The 22,558-nt window shown below is 49.1% G+C and overlaps 8 protein-coding genes and 1 pseudogene across 9 annotated transcripts; 5 read left to right on the top strand and 4 right to left on the bottom strand.

The window, feature by feature from the left end:
- Positions 1–180: 180 nt before the first annotated feature.
- Positions 181–3,446, top strand: H257_15455 (hypothetical protein; the record flags this gene model as incomplete). Its single annotated transcript, XM_009843572.1, has 6 exons — positions 181–438; positions 492–658; positions 717–1,014; positions 1,089–1,357; positions 1,422–1,985; positions 2,036–3,446. 6 exons carry the CDS (start codon positions 181–183, stop codon positions 3,444–3,446), a joined length of 2,967 nt encoding a protein of 988 aa, XP_009841874.1.
- A 200-nt stretch (positions 3,447–3,646) lies between these two features.
- Positions 3,647–4,788, top strand: H257_15454 (hypothetical protein). The gene has a single exon (XM_009843571.1). The coding sequence runs from the start codon at positions 3,726–3,728 to the stop codon at positions 4,665–4,667; it is 942 nt and encodes a 313-aa protein (XP_009841873.1). The 5' UTR covers positions 3,647–3,725; the 3' UTR covers positions 4,668–4,788.
- Positions 4,789–4,892: 104 nt separating this feature from the next.
- Positions 4,893–5,988, bottom strand: H257_15453 (hypothetical protein). Its single transcript, XM_009843570.1, has one exon. The coding sequence runs from the start codon at positions 5,933–5,935 to the stop codon at positions 4,976–4,978; it is 960 nt and encodes a 319-aa protein (XP_009841872.1). The 5' UTR covers positions 5,936–5,988; the 3' UTR covers positions 4,893–4,975.
- A 140-nt stretch (positions 5,989–6,128) lies between these two features.
- H257_15452 (hypothetical protein) lies at positions 6,129–6,961 on the top strand (the record flags this gene model as incomplete). The annotated part of the gene is made up of 4 exons (XM_009843569.1): positions 6,129–6,135; positions 6,522–6,625; positions 6,704–6,820; positions 6,848–6,961. 4 exons carry the CDS (start codon positions 6,129–6,131, stop codon positions 6,959–6,961), a joined length of 342 nt encoding a protein of 113 aa, XP_009841871.1.
- A 117-nt stretch (positions 6,962–7,078) lies between these two features.
- On the top strand, positions 7,079–7,699 carry H257_15451 (hypothetical protein; the record flags this gene model as incomplete). The annotated part of the gene is made up of 1 exon (XM_009843568.1): positions 7,079–7,699. One exon carries the CDS (start codon positions 7,079–7,081, stop codon positions 7,697–7,699), a length of 621 nt encoding a protein of 206 aa, XP_009841870.1.
- Positions 7,700–11,001: 3,302 nt separating this feature from the next.
- On the top strand, positions 11,002–11,849 carry H257_15450 (hypothetical protein; the record flags this gene model as incomplete). Its single annotated transcript, XM_009843567.1, has 2 exons — positions 11,002–11,268; positions 11,736–11,849. The coding sequence occupies 2 exons, from the start codon at positions 11,002–11,004 to the stop codon at positions 11,847–11,849; spliced, it is 381 nt and encodes a 126-aa protein (XP_009841869.1).
- A 1,705-nt stretch (positions 11,850–13,554) lies between these two features.
- Positions 13,555–13,914, bottom strand: H257_15449 (hypothetical protein; the record flags this gene model as incomplete). Its single annotated transcript, XM_009843566.1, has 2 exons — positions 13,555–13,808; positions 13,860–13,914. The coding sequence occupies 2 exons, from the start codon at positions 13,912–13,914 to the stop codon at positions 13,555–13,557; spliced, it is 309 nt and encodes a 102-aa protein (XP_009841868.1).
- Positions 13,915–19,287: 5,373 nt separating this feature from the next.
- Positions 19,288–20,006, bottom strand: H257_15448 (hypothetical protein; the record flags this gene model as incomplete). Its single annotated transcript, XM_009843565.1, has 2 exons — positions 19,288–19,491; positions 19,896–20,006. The coding sequence occupies 2 exons, from the start codon at positions 20,004–20,006 to the stop codon at positions 19,288–19,290; spliced, it is 315 nt and encodes a 104-aa protein (XP_009841867.1).
- A 404-nt stretch (positions 20,007–20,410) lies between these two features.
- H257_15447 lies at positions 20,411–20,482 on the bottom strand (annotated as a pseudogene). Its single transcript has one exon. The product of its transcript is annotated as a tRNA-OTHER (tRNA).
- Between the last annotated feature and the right edge of the window lie 2,076 nt (positions 20,483–22,558).

Below are 22,558 nucleotides of genomic sequence, written 5' to 3'. Positions count from 1 at the left end.
TACGGGGGCTACTGCTGTTCCTGCGTATACCTTTGCATCCACAGACGAAGACGTGTATGATGTGAATGCCCGGCTGACAAGGGAAGTGTCAGAGCTCACAAACGCGTTGTCCGAGACCCAGGCTCAACTGGACAGTGTACTACTAATTGCGTACTAGTATGTGAAATGTCCCTGGTTTACATGCAAATACAGGCGCGGCGGGACGTGCAAGTGCTCAAGGCGGACGTCGACATGCTGGGAGACGCGACGTTCCGAGACCGCCACGTCCAGCGCCTCACGGACGAGTTGGCGTGTGAACGCAACCGCGTCAAGGCGTTGGAGATAGAAATGCTCGATCTGCGGGTCAAGCAAGCCGACTTGGCCAAGGGAGTGCTGCAAAAGCACTCGCTCGTGCATCGATTTCGCAGCACCGTTCAAAAGCCAACGGCTGCTTACACTGTATATTGATCACACGTTTAGAGTTTCGAGTTGATAGGTCTATTTGTGGGCAGGAAGCTCATGCCTCCGCTGCCATGTCGACCGATTCGTTCGCAGACGAAGCCCCGCTGCTCCCCTCCGCTGACGACAAGGTCGCGACCCCCCACTCGAGCCTTTTACCGGCCGTTCAAAGCGCCCGCCACACGTTCAAAGTCATGGCGAACCTCGACATCAAGCTCAGGTAAATATACGTAAGATGTCACTATTGTTTGCGTCCAAAAGTCTTGAAAGGTCGGTAGTGACATGCTATCGCCTCCTAAAAAACGGTCGCTGTCCGCCACGGCCCGTGTCACACAAGCCGTGGTGAAGCTCAAGGCGAAGCTTCAGCACAAGACTCTGGTGGACAACGCGCCTGTTCCCGTGGAGCTGGTGGAGCTACGCCGTCGCATGAACGTCCTGTACGACCGGAAGCGCCAGCTGGACGAGTTCGCGGCGCTGGCATCCAGCCATCCCCGTCCTGGCCCGAGTTTGACCTTTGCGGAACTCGTCCTCGGGTGGTTCGTGGCCAAATACTCGACGCTCCAAGACGCTGAATCGGTCGGTTGTTTCTCTCTTGAGAGCGATTCCTTGAATATTGACTTGATTTGTGGTGCTTGTTTTGAGTTATATAGGAAGCCAAGGCATTTATGGCTGGACTCAGTCGCTTTCGCAGCGTTTGCGGTCACGTGTGGCTCATGGAGGAGTTCCTCCACGGAAAACACCCGGACGAAGTCGTGTCGTTCTACCTGTGGGTCGTCCAGGGCGTCCGGGACATTCACATAGGGGCGCGGTGCCCCATAACCGCCACCGATACCCACCCCCAGTTCATTTGCAAGTTCAAGGCCTCGCTTCTCACCCGCACCATCTTTCGCGTGCTACGCTTTCGCACGTGCGGGTTCGGGTACGACATGCATTCCCGAGGATCGGGTCCCACTGTGTGACGTCGTTGACGGGAGTGTATGTAGAAGTACCGACCGCGGAACGGCCGTCGCGCGCGACGACACGTTGGAGGTGATGGCGGACTGCGGACGGTTGTTTGCGGCGGCGGCGGCCGGCGGGCCCATGTATTTAGGCGAATTCCACGCCATATTGGACCAATTTGTGACCAAAGGGAACGGTGAGAACGACGAAATGTACCCGCTGGATGTGTACTTGTACCTGTTGGTGCTGCTATTCAAGAAGCAAAATGAGTGGCATGTGGCGCACTTGGTGGAGCAGTTCCGCCACCACGCGGCGGACGCGCACAAGGAAGAGATGCGGCGCCAGGCGGCGCTGCTGGCCGCCCCCAAGAACCGCGGGTCCAATCCGGACAACAAACCCAAGAAGAAGAAAAAAGCCAGCGCTTTGTCCAAGGGTGCCATGACCAAAGAAGTCTTTGGGGCGTTCGTGGCCAAGTTGGATCTGGTGCGGTCCCTTGGAGACATCCAGGAAGTGACGGCGCTCGTCGTGCGCAGTCGGCGCGAGTACGACAGCGGCGGCATCACATCCGATGCGTTTATAGCTGCGGCGCACGCTAACCACTGGTTTGCGTATGTTGTTTATTCGTATTGAGAATTCGGCGAAACGAAAATGGACGTAGGCTCGAGTTTGCCACGCGCATGTCGTTGCGACACGAGTTGCACGATGTCACAGACGACCACGACAAGGCAACGAGGCAGTTGGCGTCGACGTGGAATCTCCACCTGAGTCGGCTCACTATTCACGGCGAGTGCGATAAGAACGTTTTTGTTTCACGGTATGTGGTACAGCTGCGACAGCGCGTGACACTGGCACTGCACGACCAAAAAACTCTATCGCACAAGTCGAATCCCCACACAATTCTCGCGCTGTGTCGGGAGCTCCTGCGCTTCTCGTGGCAGTTGGCCGTGCTGCGAAGCCACGGGAACGGCTTCACCAAGCCCGACGACGACGACGACGATGCTACTGATGTCATGTCCGTCTCCACTCTGGACATGACTCGGTCCAGCGAGCTCATTCTGATCGCCAAGGGCGTCTGCAGCCTTCCGGCGGCGGACGGTTCGTACAAACCCAGCGACGGATCGATTGATTTGGAGCATGGCCTCGATGATTTGCACCCATTTACATGTATCCACATGGCGAATGTCGGCGATTTATTTCCCCACGGGACGCCGACGTCGATGCAATCGTCGGAAAGTGTGGAACTGCATCGCATATTGCAGCGGTATGCGTGGCATGTGTGCGAAGTGTACCGGTCATACTCGCTCGTGTGCAATGCGACAACGTTTGGACTGACCTTTGCTGCGTTTCAAGAGCTCGTGCACGACTTGGCGATCGTCACGCCTCACTGCACCATCGTGCACCTGAACGCGGTGTATCAACATGTGGTTTCGTCGAACATTATTCTAGACAACCGGACAGATCAACACACAAAGCTGCAGACGGATGACAAGGTCATGAACGACACGTTCGTGGAACTGCTGCTCCGGCTAGCGGTCGAGCGGCATACACGAGAGGGTCGAGTGGCCATGCCGAGTCCGACGCAAGCAGACGACGACCGACGGATCTCCCGGATATTCGACCACTTTGTGACCGAGTACCTCCTGCCCAACGTGTGCCAGGCGGCCAACCACACGTTTCGCCAAGAAGTGGCGGCGTTGGACGTCCAGCGACTCCTGCTGCACCACCGGAGGTTCCTTCGACGTGTGTTTCTGCATTATGCCAAGCAAGATGCGCTGGATGTGGAGAGGTCCAAGATGAACTTTGGCGAGTTTCAGACGTTCGTGTCCGAGTTCCAACTCAACGACGACGCGCTGTTTCCCCCGGCCATGACGCTGCTCGTGTTCAATGCCGTCCAGGACGACGTGGACGAGCGCCAATGCGTCTTCCATGAGTTCACGACGGCGATCGTCGCTATCGCGCAAATGAAGAACAACAATCCGTTCCTCAAGTGGAGGCGGAAGGCTGACGAGTTCATCGGCCGCCTCGTCGACTTTGCGCACGCAAACCTTCGTCCACAGCTTTTGTCATGATTATGATCTGAGGGAGATGTCATAAATTGTGTTCCGATGTAATGTTTTCAATGGTAACCAGTCTATATGCAAAAATAATAAGCCAAAATAAACTTAATTATATTATGCATTAATTCAAATAGTTATATATAGTTAGTTACACATAGAATGCATAATATTTTCTTAGCTGTTTGAAATTCACAGTAGCTGGTTGTAGATCAGGCGATAAAGCACTGAACAGTTGTTACAGGCTCCAACCAGCGAAAGCACAGCAAGAGCGGCAGTTTGGAGATAGATCTCATGTCGACGGCGCTCTTCTCTCGACACCTGCTCACACACGTCGAAGGTCCCCAGGAGGCCGAAGGTATGCTGTTCCGGTACGTCGCGACGTTGGCCATCTCGTCGGGCATGACCGTGTGCACTTGCTTCACCGTGTTCAAGTGGGAGAACGTGACGCGGGATGCAGGCCACGGCACGATGTTCATGGTGTTCTTCTGCTGGTTCATCTGGTCCGTCTGTGCTCTCGTGCGTACCGTGGTGGTGTACATGAACGCGCGCCTCGACACACTGGATCACGCGGCCACGCGGCACGTGTCCTTCTTCACCGAGACCTTCTTCAACGCGATCTCGCTCTGGTTCGTCGTCGCCGCCTACGAGTTCCAGCGCCGCGCTCTGAGTCCCCGCACCACCCGCAGCCACAAACAGTGTCTCATGTGGTACATGGTCGTCATCGGCGGGGTGTCCGTCGCCATGGTGGTGTCTCTCATCGTCGTGGAATGCAGCGCGTGGACCGTCGCGTACTTCGACCATTCCGTCCCCATGTCGGCCGTGCTGCTCACGAATCTGTCCTGGGCCACATGGGGCCTGCGCTGCTTCTCCATCGTGTACGCCGGCGCTGTCGCAGTTTGGCTCAACCTCCGACGTGACCGCCTCAAATTGGCCGGTCTACCCAAGGCTCTGTCGCAGATCGTCGTCTTTTTCTGCGTCCTCAACACCCCGTTCCTGGTCGTGGATCCACTGCTAGACTATGACGTGATCAAGGCGTCGGAAGTGTCAGGCATGCGTGTCCTAGGTCTCATGCGAACGTTGAGCTACTTTGGGGGCATCGCCATGTCGTTCGTGATGGGGTTCTCCGTCCGGGGCTTCGACTCGTTCTACCACTCCCGAAGGTCGTCGGTGACCAGCAGCCACACGTTTCCTCCCCCCAGCCGACGGTCATCGTTTTTCGTGCTTTCTGAATGAAAATGAACCTTCCATTGTAAGATAGTGTCCTTTTGGGCAAAATTTGGACATCACCAAATCGCAGAGAATCGATCGACGAATCAAAACCCAGAGCACTAATCAAGTGGCCAATCAATTCCCACTCTTCGACCAAATCAACACCGAATTAGTGTGTGACTGAAATTAGTGTCGTACTGGACGATCTCCAATTTCGAATCGACTTGACAAATAGTAACGTTAGTAATCGTTGGATAAAACCACGTGGTCTTATGGTTAATTGAGTTTGTCTTATCATTCATAAGACGTGGTCTTATGGAGATAGAATATCGTTAAACGGAGCTGTCCGACATGACAAAGAAGGAGCGTTGGCTCGTGCTGGGGGTGGGTTGCTGTGTGCGTCGGGACGGCAAGGACGAGCGGGGGGGCGCGGGGAGGTAGAACGCGTCGAAGCCCCGGACGGAGAACCCCATCACGAGCGAAATGGCCACGCCGCTCGTGTAGCTGACCGTCTTGGACAGTCCCCGGACCTTGAGCCCCATGTTCGAGTCCAGTTGAAGCATGTCCAGCTCCACAAGAGTGTCCAGCACCAGGTACGGCAGATTGAGCACGAAGAAGCACACGACGATGAGGGTCAGCGCTTTGGGTAGTCCCTGTACGAGCAGTCGGTCGCGCCGGAGGTTGAGCCAGAAAGCCATCGCGGCGGGGTACACGACGGCTAGCCATCGCAGCCCCCATGTACCCCATGACAGTCTGGACAGGAGCAGGGCGGACACTGGTCCCATGTGACTGCCGTCGGCACTGACGACGGCGGATCCAACGTACTCGACAACAGCCAGCGCCACCAACATGGCGACAGAGACCCCACCGATGACCAGCATGTACCAGATGAGACATGCGTGGTTGCTTCGAGGGGTGCGGGGATGCAGGGCACGACGCTGGAACTCGTAGGACGCCACCATGAACCACATGGAGATCGCATTGAAGAACACTTCCGAGAAGAACGAGATGCGACGGATGGTCGAGTTGGCGAGCGTGTCCACTTGACCGGTCGCGAAGACAACGAACGTGTTGCATAGCACGGACACAGACCAGACGAACCAACAGAAGAACACCATGAACATAGTGCCGTGGCCGGCGTCGCGCTTGACGTTGTCCCACTTGAAGACGGTGGTGAGGGTACACAGGGTCATCCCCGCGGACAGCGCTAGGACGAAGACATACCGAGGAAGGAGTTCGATGGGCTGGGTCGACCCATCGACCTCGTTATGCAGACCTCTTCGGGGCAGCATGAGAACGAATGCACTGGAGCGGCTATCATACTCAGTAACGAGATGCAGACCAGTTCCACGGGTGGTGAACTAACCCCAAAACTATTCAATTACCGGGTATTTAACTATTTACCGGGCTTTTACTGAACAGATCGGGTAGTGAAACAAGTGAAACAGTCGTGTGGCATCTTGACGGTTCAGTCGGACCACACAGATGGTAGGTACTTTTGCAAAAGGCCCGTCATTAGGCCTCTGAATCAAAAACGTAATTTCTGATCATATTAACCGGTATATTGGAAGTACTTCGAGATATACGGGATAAAATCCATACTATGATCAAATACAGTGATGAACGGATAAAACAAAGATCGAGAAAAACAGGAATTGACAAATACCTAGTTTGATCAGTACCTATAGTGCTTGCTCAAATACTCATTTATAGAGGATAAAGGCCTCGCAGCCAACCAAGTACAATTTGATGTCGATACTTTCAACACCACACACGCAAAAATGCGAACCAGTTTCACCTTGATCCTTGAACGATTCTAAGTCCAATATGTCTCGGATCGCCTCTTCCTTGAAGAGAGCCTTCATGACTTCGGACCAGAGCTTGCCGAGGTTGACGAAAGCCACAACTACGCCAACGAGATTGTCGACAAAGCCGTCGAAGAGAGCGGTCCCGAGGGATTTCGCGTGCTGACCAATTTCACGGTAGATGAGTTCGAATCGATCTGGTCGGTCGTCGAGTCAACCTTGTTTTCACGCTGGAATGATGGACGCGGGCACAAGTCAAAGACAACACCAAAAGACGCTTTGTTCGTTACGTTGGTCGTTTTAAAGCACTATCAAATGTGGGACAAGCACGCCCTCGACTTGGGCATGAAGGCGCCGACGTTGGAGAAGATGGTCATGAGGTTGATCAAAATTGTCTAGCCTGTCCTGTACGAGCACTTTGTGACGATTGCCGAGAATGACGGACCTGCGGGGCAAAGCGCCGTGTTCCGCAACTACCTGTTCGCCAAGTATGCGACCGATGTCAAGTTCTAGCCTACAAACCGTCCAACCGGCCGTTTCGGATAGCAAAAGCACTACTTCAGTGGTAAGCACAAATTGTACGTGCTGAAGATCGAGGCGTCTGTTTCACACGAAGGATTCCTTGTTGACATGAGCGCCCACGAACCCGGCTCGGTGTTCGACATCACCATGTTTCGCAACCGCCACGACGTCCACCTGTCTGCCCTACGCAAGTTGGAGAATGAGACTACAATCAACGACAACGGCGAGCTCTTTCAAGACTTTCCTGGGTCGTGGACGGTACTCGTGGACAAGATATATGTTGGGTTGACGGGGATGACACGAGCCATCCACCCCAAGAAGCGACCGGTGCACGGCGCTCTTGACCGGGCCGACCTCGAGCGCAACACCAACGTGTCGTCGGACCGGGTCATCGTGGAGAACTTCTTCGGACATGTGTGTTTCCTATGGAAGATATCGAACTCAACTTTTGTGTGGGGGACCAAGTGCTACGATTCAATCCAACGACGCACCTTTGCGCTGACGAACTTCCACTTGGCCTTGATGCCGCTCCGCCAAGACGATCGCCACCAGTACCGCGCTGTCTTGGCTCGCTACCGGCGTATGGCGGAGGAGAACAATGCCAAGCGTGCGGCCATCCATCGTCGCTATGTCGTGCGTCGTGCGGAGAGATTGGCGTCGGACTCGCTGCGTTCTGGTGTTACCGCTCGTGGGTCGTTCATGTCTCCACGTGCAAACAATCGTCGATAGGCCAAGTAGATTAAATGAGTGAAGATTATACTTCTTTTTTTCATACAAACTTCAAGTATAAATTAGCATTGGTTTATAATATTCAGCATGGATGTTACTGACGAGTTATTCGAATATGATCAGGACGCCCGTCATTTCGGAAATATGGATGTCATTCGTCAGTACATTTGTGAATTCTCAATTACATGAACTAACAGTCAAGACTCGATATACTGTCAGGAGCACATATGCTTATTCAATCGCTGAGTCCAAGGAAATTTCTGCCTCAATTCGGAAAACTTTGCGTAAATGAACTGGAGGCCTTCCAAGACTTACCACAAGGCCATCGCATACTATAGTTTGTCCGGATAAAAGGTGTATTTTTAATGACTTTGATGACTGAAGTCAGGCGGATACTATTTACTACAGTACTATTGACGTGGCCACCAAAACATTCGCTTTTTTGTATCAAACATCACCCAATGCTATTGCGCAATAAGATGCCATAAAATGATTATTATTGGATAAGATAATAATTGAGTGGTAATCGACATCGTTATTGCCATTCACAATGACGCTTGCTTTAGCCTCACGATGGCAGCGCCTCCGTCGAGTGATGCGCGCCATCAAGATTCGAGGGCAGCTCAATGAACGCAACCACATCAAGTCCATTACACTTCTCAAGAACCAAGAGGACTCTCATTGGTACGTAATGTACCTATCGCGTGACCAAGGTTCTTCGTGGCTACAGTGGTGACAAATGTTTTATTCATATTTATTCTTGATATCCGAGGCAGCGAATTACTCATTTGCCGTCATGGCTTGCACGTCATACTTATTCACTCTCTATCATGCAATGAATTACTTATTCCCGCCCCCCGCCCAGATGAATAATTTACTTGAATAATTCAAACAGAATATGCAATACATGTATTACCGAACGGGATTAAGATAGAACTAACTACCTTACTGAACGAAGCGCATCATTTCTTGAACGTCTTCAATCGCCCAAAGGTTGATATTACCATGCAATTACATTTTCTCCCCGAAAATTTTCGGGGTCATGCTGCAACGTCGGTCTCCGATGGCCAACTTGGTAGACGAAAAGAAGCGCTCACACATCATGGACGTTGGGCACAAGAACCGGCAATCCATGAAGCCGCTCGTCATGCGCATCACCTTCTTCTTCTTCAGCGCCCGCTCGGCCAGAGACATCACAGGAAGCGCCACGCCCGCCGCGCTGGATTCGATATTTTCTTCATTGCGCAGCTTGTTCACGCTTTCACACTCTTCAGCTGTCATCGTTGTCTCGGTGTCGCGGAGGATCTTGACAATTGCACTCTCAAAACTTAGCTTTTTGACAACTCGCGCGCTCGGACCTAAACGACCCACTGCATCCGGATACTCTTCGATAACCGTATCGAAGATTTGGCGCACTTCCAAAAGAGAGCATTCATCGCCTTGTAAGGTGAGTGTAATCGAGTTGAGATCTTCCAGAGTGACTAGCAGGGCCGTCACTTCGCGATCTTCCTCCACATTGAGTCGTAGCACGTCGATTGTGTCGTCAGGAATAGCCAATAGAAATGGCTTAAGCTCAATATACCGTTTCAACATGTTGAACGTCAAACTCCAGCGTGTTGCACTTAATGTAATCGCACGTAGGGGGGTCGCACGACGCAGACGAGCGCCCGGCAGGGTAAAACGAAGCGTGGTCATAAGAGCGTTGACTTTGTCAATAACAGTCGCGTGGTTGGTGAGCATGTCGGACACAAAGAGGTTGAGCCGGTGGCTGGCGCATCCAATAAAAGGCACGACTTGCCGGGTTTTATCTCCGATAAGTGCGATGGCATTGCTCCAGGACTTCCCATACAAATCCAGGACAAACTCAGTAAACTCCACGTGGGCAGCCGCACTTAGAGATTCCTCCTCGTTTATTGGTGCAAAAGACAGTAGTACTCGAGAGTAGCCAATTACATCGCTGGACGGGTAGGACGCAAACAGAGCAAGGAAATGGGTTGAGCCACACGACCAACCATCGAACACAAGGGCGAACTTCTCAGGTAGTAGAAGAGCCACCTTCTTCTTGACGTGAGCACTAAGTCCGTGCATGTACTTAATGAACGAAGTTCGAGAGATCGAGTCCAAGTTGGCGAAGCGGCGGACGGTTGGATTTGAAACAAACGAAAACGATAGAAAACACAATGTAATCCAATACAGCCAACCAAGCGCTGTACGCACGTGTCGTAGGACCATGATCTCAGTGAGAGCGGAGGCGTTGGGGGGTTGGTGACATCAAACGCAACATACCCGGGGTGGTCGGCGGTGATATGCGAGATATGCGAAACGAGGTTGGTGTGCCCACTCCCTTTCTGCGAACATCGTGCACCACGCCGACATGTCCAGTTCGTACCGGCAAGAGCATTCCGAGTAAAGAAAGGCTCGGCGAGCTGGCGGCCGCGTAGTATGTTGCTGTTGGCAATGTTCATCAAAAAGATATATGAGGATAATACGTTTTCACTTTTTTGTTCGTGACTGATAACCATCCATATCTATAAGTGGTTTTGAACTCAAGTGTCGTAGTAACCACAAATTATTTCTGTCACAACCAATACTTTTTTATCACATTAAGTTCGAATAACCTATTTCTGATTGCTATAGAAATAAGTTATTCATTTTCTCCACCGTCACAATAGAAAGAATGCACTTTTTTCTAAGAAAAATGAATATATTCATGAGAAAATATTTTATGGTCACCATTGGCAACGAGACAACGATGACAAATGAAGATCGTGAAAGCGTGGTCAAGCTGCAGAACGTTGAAGAAACCGAATTCATCGCGACGTACGTTTCGGTTCCTGTGATGTATCGGTCGAGCGGGCGTTGAAGAAAAGCAAGATGGCACGCGTGAATATAGCGAGCAGCTCATAGATTGCCAGTTCTTGCGTCCAATATCTATAAGCGCTTTTTTTCGCTGCCCGAGTTGGCCATCGGAGACCGGCGCTGCAGCATGGCCCTGAAGAATTTCGAGGAGCAAGTATTTTTGCATGCCAATATCAACCTTGGACGATTGAAGACGTTCAAGAATCGAATAACCTATTTCTGATTGCTCCAAAAATAGGTTATTCATTTTCTCCGCCGTGACAAATGAATAATTTACTTTATACGAAAAATGAATATATTCACGGAAAAATTATTCACGGTAGCCACGGTGGCTACCGTGTCGATCAATCCTGCAACACTTCCAACAAGAGTACATCGTACTGTCCGGACCAAGGCGCGGCGGCCGCCCTCTCCGCATTCAGCACAAGCACGCATTGCTCGCGATGTTGTTGCTCTTCTACACGGCAGCGGTCGAAGCGAAAACGCTTCAAGAGCTATTTGCCCTGACTCCCAGTACGTTTTCCCGGGTTTTATGCCGTGCGGAGACAGCACTTGCAGCAGCGCTGAAGCATGCCAAAGGCTGCGATCATGTGGCCATCAAAGGCAAACACGTCGTCCACTTGTGGACGACGTGTTTGCTTTCGTTGACGGCAAGAGCCTACGCGTTCAAGAACCATCGAGCATTGATCCCCAAAATACCCATTACAACGGTACGTATATATAATATCACAAGACTCTAATAAACTAATAAGAGGGCTGCACAGCGATTTTGTCATGGGTGTGGTATGCTATGACGTTGATGGCACGCTTATCTGGGGGCGCCACAATTTCCCTGGTTCGTGAAACGATGGCGAGATGAGCCGCGGACTCCAAGAAATCCTGGCTGATGGCGCGAACGTTGGGGTCGAATATGAAGGTCGCAGCGGAAAATTTCCTTCCTCATTGGTGAACGCTACGCTGGTTTGAAGGAAGTTGACCTCGAACGTCAACCCCCAAGCTGTCGTTTAGCCCTGCAGACCATGAGTGGCATAAAACCCTAGAATATTTTTTTGGCACAATTTGACTTGAATCAATCTTCGTAGAATATATTCATTTTAGTACCTTGTGAGGTGTATTAACACAAGTATCGAAGCATACAACTTTATTTGGAGCCAAACATTTTCATGAACATCATGAGTTGATGTTGTTCTCGACGATCATCCCTATCACGACGCTCTTCTTCTGCTCTACGATCGCGTTCTTGGCGCACTTCTTCCACTTTGCGCTCGTCCATCGCGATCATTATCAATAAAATGTCATTCGTTGTCTTCAACTCCGCGTCTGCTGCGTCGTCGATGAACTTGTCAACGGATTGTCGCTTTTTCGCTATGTACGACAATTGACCGGTCGATTCACATGAACAACTTGACTTGAGGGTTTCACCAAGCTCTTCCAACGCCGAACGATCAAGGCCCGTTCTATTAGGACTTGCGTAGTGACGTGGTCTAGAATTCATAAGATATCAAAACAGTCGAAATATATGTATCGGGTTCTGAGGCGCCATCGTCCTCTTGTCTTCCTCGCCGTTGATCATGGGCACCGAGGAATCCAGTTCGGATAATTGGTACTCGAATTTCATTGGCTATAAATAGAACATATGCGTGTCCTCCTCTGCTCCGTTTCGTACAAAATAGCTTCACCAATTCGTCGTTTCCATCACTGCTTCTACCACCCATACAGTAAGGCATGATGGGTGGTTTCACGGGTCCTCATACTGTTAATAACAATCGCTGTACCCCTTATATGGTTCGCTGGCCTCGACAATCCGGCGGTGACATCGACGGTTGACGCAACGATGAAAAAAACGTTCACATAACCTTTATAAAATTATAAAGCCCTCGTAACTTGATTAAAACGGGTGGATGAACCAAATTCCGACAACTTTCTCTTTTACTCATTCCAACGTATGAACGGCGACTCACCTCCGTCCGCGCCACCTGCCGCTCGCGCCCCATCTCCATTAGTGATGTGCACAGTTCGGTTGCTTCTTAGTGAAGTCTCTCTTCGCAGATCACTTTGGTAAGTACCACAGACACCAGAAATGGCGCAAAGGCCTCCATGTCCCGAATGAAGTGGAACCAGGCCATGTTTACAGTACTGTTATCCAAACGGTACATATCGAGCGGGAAATCTGTCTTCTAGATATATTGTTGAGGAATCAAGTGAACTAGTAGTATGAAATCTGCCCATTTGGTGTATGTTTAGGAATTGAAGTGAACTGGTATTGTGCGCTCTCGCGACAAGGTTGACTGAAGTATCAGAAGGAGGAAAAGGAGCGAAAGGACGGTCTGTTGCGGTGCCGAGCGGCACAGCTCGAGCCAGAACCAAGTATCGATAGTCGCGTTCGCGCTGTTCGAAGCCATGGATGGCCTCTCGTCACGAAGGCCTGCTACCACGTATGGTTGCTTCCTTGTATGACTCAAGTCAAGAAAATGCCGTTGTTTCCGAATGCAACGGCGATATCAACGGTGAAGCCACCGGGGAAAATAACGAAGAAAGAAGCGATGGCAACAACTGTGAAGTGGGCGATGAACGTTTCGGTTGTGAAAGGGGCCATGGCAATGTGACGAATCGAAACGTCAAACGAAAAGGTATTTCATGATAGTTATGTATGTTACCTTACAGTTACAGTAGTCCATGTTCTTTAGCGAACGACATGTCTGATGCGACAATGGTTTTACGTTCACGAGGAAAGTACAACTAAGCTCGTTCGAAATAATTAAGCATTCTATACGTATACAGTGAAAGCGTAAGGGCTCGGTTAAAATGGTGTAGGACAAAATACCACAATATGATAGGTAGAAATAGATAATAGAGACGATTCATTGGCCAAAATTAGTGCGTACAAATACTAAGTGAGGTCGGAATATTGATCATATTCATCGGCGAGGTTAACAAATGGTACAAACGACCAATAGTTCTTGCCATCAGTAACAATAGCAGTACGTACTATATTTTTAAGGGTGAGGCGATTCGTATCGCCGTAGTTCGTTGCGGGTTGTGGCGTTGGTTCGGTGGCGTTTTCGCATGTTCCCATTTTCATCTGCCTTATCCATAAACATCTTCGTTGGGGTTAGCAACTGCAACTCCGTGTTGACAAATCCAGGGTTGCATGCGTTGTTGGCACTTGTAGCCATAGCTTTTTCACATATGCGTTGTATGGGGTCCAGTTTCATTCGCACATCTTTGACATTGTTGTTGTCAGCCAGGGCTAAAGCATCCAGTGTGAAGGCTGATGAAATTGCAGTCACAAGTGAGTTACCGATGCTTTCGACGTTGATTGTGCCGCTGCTGTGGTCGTTGGTTGCGCCGTGCATCCCAACGGTGGAAACACCGTTAGAGCCATCGGTTGCACCACCCGAGGAACGGTAAAATAACGTCTTGCTCTTTTCGGCTGCAAGCATATCACTCTTGGATGTCGGAAACGTCCACAGTGGTTGCGTGTACCTCCTCACTTTGTACATTGGTGCTGGAACTACACCAATGTTAGATTATTTCGCTGTCGAGGACATACATTATTATGTTTCGTCGCATCGTATTTCTCGTTCACAAAGACATGTGCTTGCAAAGGGAAAGCTCGTTGTACATGAAGGCTGGGCATGTACAACCTCACTGCGTGATGCAGATGTCGTAGCTGTCGCAATTCAACTCGTTGCGTTGAATTTTGGCCGCGCACGCTTTACACGTTCGGTAGAAGGTTTTCTCCCAGTTCGGTTGCGGATGTCCAGGCAACAAACTTGTTGAAGTTAAAAACTTCTCCATGAACCAACTCTATACCGTTGTTGTGAGTCAGTACACGGTAAGTCAAGACGGGGGCGAGATATTTCCTACGCGTGCAAATATATTGGATACATAAAAATTTAATTCCAGGTGTGAAATATTTATTATTTTTGGATAAGCTACTTCGAGAGATCTGTACTTCAATGTTGAAAAGTGCGACTCCACCAGCATGCTCGTTCGAAACTCCGATATCGTAGCTTTAGTGCCACGCGCCCAATGACGCCACGACAGGGGATTGTACCAGTTCGAATATATGTACATCCATCCACATGTGAGGCAGGTCGTTTACGCTGCAGAATGTGAACATTTCGACCACATCATCATGGCGTAGAGTTGGCTCGTCCTACACGATAGTAATATGAATTGCTTATTACTTTGAATTTTCAAGAACATTCAAACCTGTCCCGTACGCAATAGATGCTCTTTGAAGTGCCTCTTCATGATGTGCAGAACCTCCTGGTAGTGTCCCTTTCCTCCGAAGTGTTGTCCATCAGCGGGTGCAGTACTGCCTATATATTTATCAGTGCCCTCGATGATGTAAATGCCGGTGCATTCACCGGCGTTGGCGTCGTTGAAAGAACCGATGAGTCAACGGTGCGTCCATCGTTCATGTCAACGTCGCCAAATCCAAGCACTACCCATGTCATTAGTATATATCTTTCACTGCAGTATATAATACTCGAGGTGTCCGTATTCGAAGTGTCCAAAGCGCTATCATCACAATCCCTTACATCACTTGTCGTTGGTTTAGCACTGCCGCGGAGAGGAAATTCCCCCCCCCCCGAAATATAATAGTGATGGCAGTAGGGGGTGCGCCTCGAGCATGTTGTTGTATCTACAATGTGTGATGGAATGCTGTATATAGGAATGAAACGTACGTTGACATCATCGGTAACGTTTGGTGCTGTGAAAACCACGACCTCACAGCCCTATCTAGATGCCACAAGCACAACTGGGGATCGGCTTCCGTTCAAATCGATCGAATAGCACTGATTTGGCTAGAGTCTTTGTCGAGGTGAACAAAGCGTGGCGCCAAGTGAAAATGGTGGCGTAGGAGCGCAGATCATTGCGCCAAATACGTAATGCGAATATTTTTTAGATCTAACACATTTATGAGGTAACAGAAAATACTATTATATGGAGAATACAATTAAAATCGCTGTTCTTTTGAATGAACATGTATGATACTGGTTACACTTCACCACGAAATGATATGATCGCCGCATACATTTCGAAGTTCCCGTTCGTCATTCGATGTGTTGAGTCGACGACAAGCTCTGGGACAAAGGATAAGTCCCCGCATTCCAATTGCTAGCACGAGCTCCGCGAGCTTGTCTAGCTTTACCGCCATGCAAAGGACTTACCTGAGTCCAAGCGGGTGTAGTATCTTGAAGGTACTTAATTGTGATTCCACATGATACGTAACGGCTGAAACGTACGGATCTTGATTGTGTTTAATATACACCTCCATGTTCTACACAATATTACAGTACTGTACGATAACGCTTGCGCTACACAATACTACACTCATCCCATTTTTGCACGACGATGATTTGATAAAAAAGTACAGTTATTGGATTCCAAAGCGTAAGGACTTTATAAGATCATACAAGTTGAAATTAGCAGAGTAAAGTTCATCGACACATATGAGCCCACTCGAAGGCTTTCAAAGGCATCCATCAACGATATTTGAGGTTCAATCGTTTGAGCCCTAGAATTCCAAATAGTCGTAGCTGACACTTCGTCCCAAGCCTCTGTTGCCCACATCATGGCCTGCAGAATGTCGAGTCGATCGCGTTTGGGTTCTTTCGCTACTGGATAGACACCATGCTCCCAGCGGTAATTTCATCAACAACCCCAATGGCATGGTCCAGCTGACGTCTCTTGTTGTACTGCTTGAACATTGAAATGATTCCGGCGTCCATAGGCTGCAAGACTGAAGTCGGCGGAAGCATCAGCACACGCACATTGCGAATGTCAGCCTGCACCACTTGATGCGATGACGCATTGTCCAACAGCAATAATATATGTCGGTTCTGACTCCTCATCTCATCGTTCAGCTTCTCGATCCATTCCGAGAACAACGCAACTGTCATCCACGCTTTGCGGTTGCTACGGTAGTACAAGCTCAGCGCTTGAGCTGTCAAATTGCCAAATCAGCGTGGTCTGGCGGCGTTCCCAATAAACAGGACATGGAGCTTATGGAATTCATCGGCATTCGCAGCCAAGGCAGCGGAGAGTCGCGACTTGTCCTTTTTGATACCATTCAGTGGCTTGCTGGATATGGAGGTGTTGGGTTGGGACTTGCAAAATATTGCAGTCTCGTCCATGTTGTAGATGTCACTGGCATCGTACAATTGGGTGTCGAGCTGCAGAGATTTTCGTCCATCGTTGGCAGTATTTGGATCGACAGAAGCACTTCACCGTGGAGATGATGGACCCAAAAGTTGGAGCGCCTTTGAAACTTGTAAAGCCATCCTTGGGACGCACGGAAATTATGGCCAATACCAAGGGAGGCAGCAACTTGGAGAGTCTTTTGCTTGAGCATGGGACCAGTCACGTACACATTATTGCCATTGGCAGCATTAACCCACAGCGATAGCATTTGGTCGAGCTCAGGGTACTACTGAGGTGGCTTAAAGTTGTAGCGTTTGCCTGCGGCCATATGGGCAATGCTGAATTCTCAGGGTGCTCGACTGTCCTTAAGAATGCGTCGAGCTGTGCTTGAGTGGATGACACATCCAAACTCGTTTTTGGCCCACTCGCACACCTGAGCTAACAGTAAGGTCAATGACCCTTCTGCCTGGTTTTTGTAGAAGACACGCAATGCATCTTTTTCTTGCAAGGTCAATCTTCTTCCACAGGATGGCATTTCGTTTGACGTGAAGCCAATTTTGAATTTGAAATCGATCCTCTTGAAATTTATAATGATAAGTTTTTGGAAAATATTGAATATGCCCTCGTGCAAAAATGGGGGCATGACTGTACAACTACCTTGCGCCACTGATTCGAAATTTGATTGATCGAAGGAATTGAAATAGGATTACCCTTTTCCTTCAACTTCAATAGGGAGTACCGGATTTTCCATGGCGTCAGGTCAAGAGCGTGCTCCTGTTGAGCACAAGGGTCGAACCACCGCGTGTTCAGGATGGGGAATATCGTGTCACAACGCCACAAAGATGTAAAGATCAATTGACGCAATCGACAATCGACCTAATGGTGTCAAAATAGTTTGTACAATAATTTTGAGCGGTTCGTATTAAGTAGTTACCATTAGGCCGTGTTCCGAGGACAGTGGACTTTGGTTCCGGATTCTCTGTTGTTCCCAGGGTAAAACTCAAGTTCAACTTCGATGGGTTTTTCCGGTGACATATCAACATTTCAATAAGTCACATTCACTCATACATACCAATTTGGATTCCCAATAATCCGAATTATCCCAAAAAAGAGGATGATCCCAAATTCGACAAAACTTCGGTTTGTGGTAAAGAAAGTGCGAACATAACTCGAAAATCCTCAAGAATCCGGATTCTTAGTGCCTCCGAACACGGCGTTACAGTTGAAGAATGCCTTCGATACTACGTTTCGCCGCTGTCGGAAGGAACCTGGCGAGAACCTTGGTCGTAGTGTCCTTGCGGAGCTTGTCGCAGTCACTGCGTTGGGCGCAGCGAAACGTTGATTGTAGGATGGGATACGGAAATCTCTTCAGCAGAGTTGTCTTATTTTTCCGAGCCCAATAATATTAACTTAATTAGCTACAGGTATACGACACTCCAAAAATGTAATGATAATAATAATATGTTTTACCAGAAGGAGTAGCCGTTGAGATCACGAAACTGATGCAGTACGCGGGACACATCGCCGTCGTGAAATGCAGAGTCAACTTGCTCGCATGGCCTTGCAATACAAGCAATCACGCGTTGTCCGCAATGCTCCGCAAAAGGATCACCAGGCTCCTCTGCATACTCATGCAACGACGCAAACGACGACGTCACGTAAAGTTGATCCGACGTTTCGAGAAAGTACATATTCTACGGAGTAGTGCGGTGGCGTTAGGCAGCCCTGCACCCATAGCACGTCTTCAACGGAAGAATAGTCGTACCGTGGACATAGAGCTTCCATGGTACATGGGTGTTGCATCGGTTGCATTGCAATAAGCATCGGTCATACACTGCATCCATGCCTGGGCTTGAATTTGAATGCGTGTCAATTATCCGGCATGTGGTCCATCCAACCGTTTTGATCCGTTTTTAGAGGTACGTATACTGTTATAGAGTTTTCGATACTTTGCTATCACCGATGGTCTCATCGGCCGTCAAGCGGACTATTAATGGGCTTACAAATTTAGTTGTGTAGGTTTTGGAAGCACTCATTGCGTAGGGAGAAGTTCGTTGGATGCGAGATAAATGCTGCAGCACACAAAAATTGGTGTATCAACATACAACATATGATGAGAGCCAGTTTGTTGAGAATTTGGGCACCTTCATAATCTAATTCAAATGGACCTGGTTGGAAAAACAAATCCATTCCAAAGAGATGAATCCTAATAGTTCGATGTTGTTGGAGCGAACCATAAATAGTGTGAACATTTCTCTCGAGAATTTTGCTTATACCACCACTTCTGGAGCTGGAGTGTTGGTGCCTCGTCGGTGGCGTGCGATGTTGGTGGACATGGTTGTGTCGGTGGTCTGGGTGGTCGTACCGATGGGCGGGTTGGTGATAGTGCCCATGGGTGTAGTGCACACAGCACTCAAGTCAACACAGGAACGTAGCATACAGGTCATCACATTTGATTTAATGGTCTCTTTTCGGTTATATCTAAGGGGCATGGCTTGTAGCAGCGTCGTTGGACCTATGACCTAGTTTTTTTATACATTTCCGAATGAAGTGTACGTGATGGATATAATCCTTCACACAAGGAGGGTCTTCCGACGCCACAAAGCAATTCCGTGGAAGACGTGCAATGTCCAGTAGTGACCAAGGAGCGACACGTCGGAGGTGTGAACGACGAACACTCCAGAGCCGTTGTCGTCGAGGATGCCGCATATGTAGTCCATCTTGTCCTTGACCACAGGTCTGTTGCGGATGCACGACTTGTTATAAACGGATACGGTCTATGCCAAAAACCCTAGCCATGAACCAATCCACGAGTCGTTTGGCTTCCTTGACGTCCAAACCACCTTCGGTCGCCGAAAAAACCTTTGGCCTAAAAATGATGCCACTTCGTCCAGCGAGCATGACAGTGAGAGACTCAAACGATTCGCCGCCGTGCGTACGGCTTGTTTAACGCAATCCATACCCGAACGAGCGCCAATTTTGCGGTAGTAGTTGACGTCAGCTTTTTTTAAGTTGCCCAGGACCAGAGTGGGATGTCCGTGATGGCCTGGTGTAGTAGCCACGTAGGCTTCGTAGCAGTCCAAAACGTCGAATAGTCGAGGTTGTTGACGTTCATCGTGGTGGTCACGGTATAGCCACTTCAATTTGCCGTCCGAGTACAATCCTTCATACATCCACAGACCTTGCCTGCCTCACCGGGGGTCCACTTCCTGCGCGCCACGATGTCGTTCAGAGTGGGTGGCTCGTCGTCTGATGCAACATAGTCTGCACTTGAACGGGCGTCCTGCAGCATGCGTCGGGGGCAAGGACGAGCGACAGCGACAGCTCAGAGTCACGACATTTCTTCGAAACGCCGGTACGTACCACCTTGAGTTGGAGCACTTCGCATCTGTGGAATAATTTTTGATCCAAACGACACTTCTTTAGATGACATTATTCCTTCGATCGCTTGACAACGAAGCGAAGCGCTGCTGGGGGTCAAGGAGTTGGACATCGTTCTCGAAAATGAAACCACGTTGGATTCGGATACATAGCACTCGAAAGTAAAAGTATTTTTTGCTTATGCAATATCTACGATTGTGTATAAAAGCAAGCAAAAATCTAGTACAATGAATATAGTTAATGCATGGGCCCTCTGTATTCGACACCTGACACTAACCTGGATAAGCACATTGAATGTAAATTCACCAGCGTGAGGGTTAGTAGCAGGTATCCAACCGGGGACTTTCTGCATGCGAAGCAGAGACTATACCATTAAGCCAAAATATCACTAACAAGGGCTTTACAGTGAGAATGGTGTCGCTGACCTCCCCGAGTGGACGTGCTGCTTGTTCATTCCATCGCCCACACGCCCGAACCGTCGGGACAAGTATCGCTACCACGGCGTTCACACCAGAGCCACCAATTCATCGATCACTCACATGATCATCGCCACCTTGGACGGCGTACCATCATGGTGACGTCAGAGCCATCACTACATCAACCACTGATAAGACCAAGCGGTCTCGCGTCGCCACTAGAGCAACCCCTGCATCGACCTCCGGCACGATCACAGCATCACAGGCAGACATAGCCGTCTTGTACGAGCCATCTTGGACAGTACAATCCCATTAACACTTTGATGCGTGCCACCACTATGTCGATCACTAACACGATTACCGATAAGCCCAAGCTGGCTTTGATGAGATAACCACCGCTATATCATCACTAACACGGTAACCGATAGGCCAGAGCCAGCTTGAACGACTCCTCCACTACGATGGCACCACTGTGCCTATCTTGAAAATGACCGAGCTGTCTTGGGCAACCCCACCGCCACGTTGTGTATCATCAGCAATTATGTACCTCACATCGCCGAGACGATCAGATATATATGTCTGGATTCCAACCACGTACAAAAGCAGTTAACACTCAAAAGCTCAGGAAAATGCTGTTTATCGATCCTTCATGATCAAAATTCGCTCGTGGCTAAACACGATTTCTGCAAGCAAGGTCAAATTCTCAAAATCCATGAGAAGTGCCCTTTGCGTCACAATGGTATCTTGCGCTTCTACCATGCTACTGCAAATGGCATGGACTTGGACGCCAAATTGAGTAGGATTCAATATTTCGTGCGATTGCTTTAGTTGGTTCAAGGCTTTTCGAATTTCTTGTTGTTCGTGTGTTGAACCGCGCATGTATTTAGACATGAGTACAATATGTATTATATATATCAATCCAGAGCAGTACTTGCTGATTGTTCACTTTATACTTGTGATGTTTGTAGCATTATATGCTTGGCTAAGAATTGACGCCATGATGGAAGTGAGTGTAGTTGAAACATAAATTGACTCAATGACTGTATTTGAAACGCATGTTACCCACAAATATCCAACCACCGTTGCAATTACCCTCCATCAAGTACTACGAAGCTAATCTTCATCGCTACAAATGCAAACAAGATACAAAGAACGCCCAAAGTACGTCGTGTATGCATTACACCACATTTCACATATCCGTAGGTCCCATCACAAATGAAGGTTGCGTTTCGAGGGAGGCTTCACCAGGACACTATGACCAAGGACATATCGAGACTGCTCAAAGAAGCGTTGGCCAAACAAGAAATCGAACTGCCGAGTTGTTGCCCACGCTGCAACAAATCCAAGGTGCAGTGAAAACCATTCGATGCCAAGAGTTCCGACAATTCAGCATAACAGAGGCAGTAGAAGCCGAACTGGCAAACTGGGTGGAATCTAAACGAGGTAATGTTGGCGATGCCAACAGATCATTCGCTTTTGGCGTCGATATCATTGAAGATCAACTTCAGCCACACCTTGGTAATGGTGGTGACGAATCGTTTCGCTACGGTACAAAGGTTATTATTTTACTTGCATATCCTAATACCCCATGCTAGGATTAACAACGTTTCACCTGATGGAGAAGTATCGAAGTGCGTGCGTTCAACGCCCCAACACAAGTCTTCTACTCCGCATTGACAGCACATTCTAGACGAACACGTATGGCTATCCGGTGCTCGTTGTCTAAACAAATTCCACCAATGTGGACTAGCGGTGTCAACGCACTCCAAGTCCAGCACGAGTTGCGTTGGCAGACGTACTGGGAAAGAGGGAATGCAACGCCCACCGAAGAAAACTGTAAGTCACATAAATATTTGTCCAATCAAATTGATTATTGAAATTGGCTCGCATTCATTGGCGGAATTTTTATAAAGCGCGCCCGCGCGCTTTTCAAACAATTTAATTCTGCTCTGGACTTGCAAGTCCACACAATCACCACACACATCCGAACATGAGTCGACGTAAGCAATATCCCATATCGACGAAGCTCGAAGCCATTGGTCTCCTC

The sequence above is a fragment of the Aphanomyces astaci genome (assembly GCF_000520075.1).
Source record: "Aphanomyces astaci strain APO3 unplaced genomic scaffold supercont1.70, whole genome shotgun sequence".
In the NCBI taxonomy this organism is placed as follows: Eukaryota; Oomycota; class Saprolegniomycetes; order Saprolegniales; family Verrucalvaceae; genus Aphanomyces; species Aphanomyces astaci.
Note: the sequence above shows the minus strand (reverse complement) of the source record. Positions and strands in the feature narration are given on the sequence as shown.

What these genes read in the sequence shown, in the direction of transcription:
- H257_15453 (XM_009843570.1), bottom strand. Translation starts at nt 5,935, where the DNA reads ATGCTGCCCCGAAGAGGTCTGCATAACGAGGTCGATGGGTCGACCCAG.
- H257_15454 (XM_009843571.1), top strand. Translation starts at nt 3,726, where the DNA reads ATGTCGACGGCGCTCTTCTCTCGACACCTGCTCACACACGTCGAAGGT.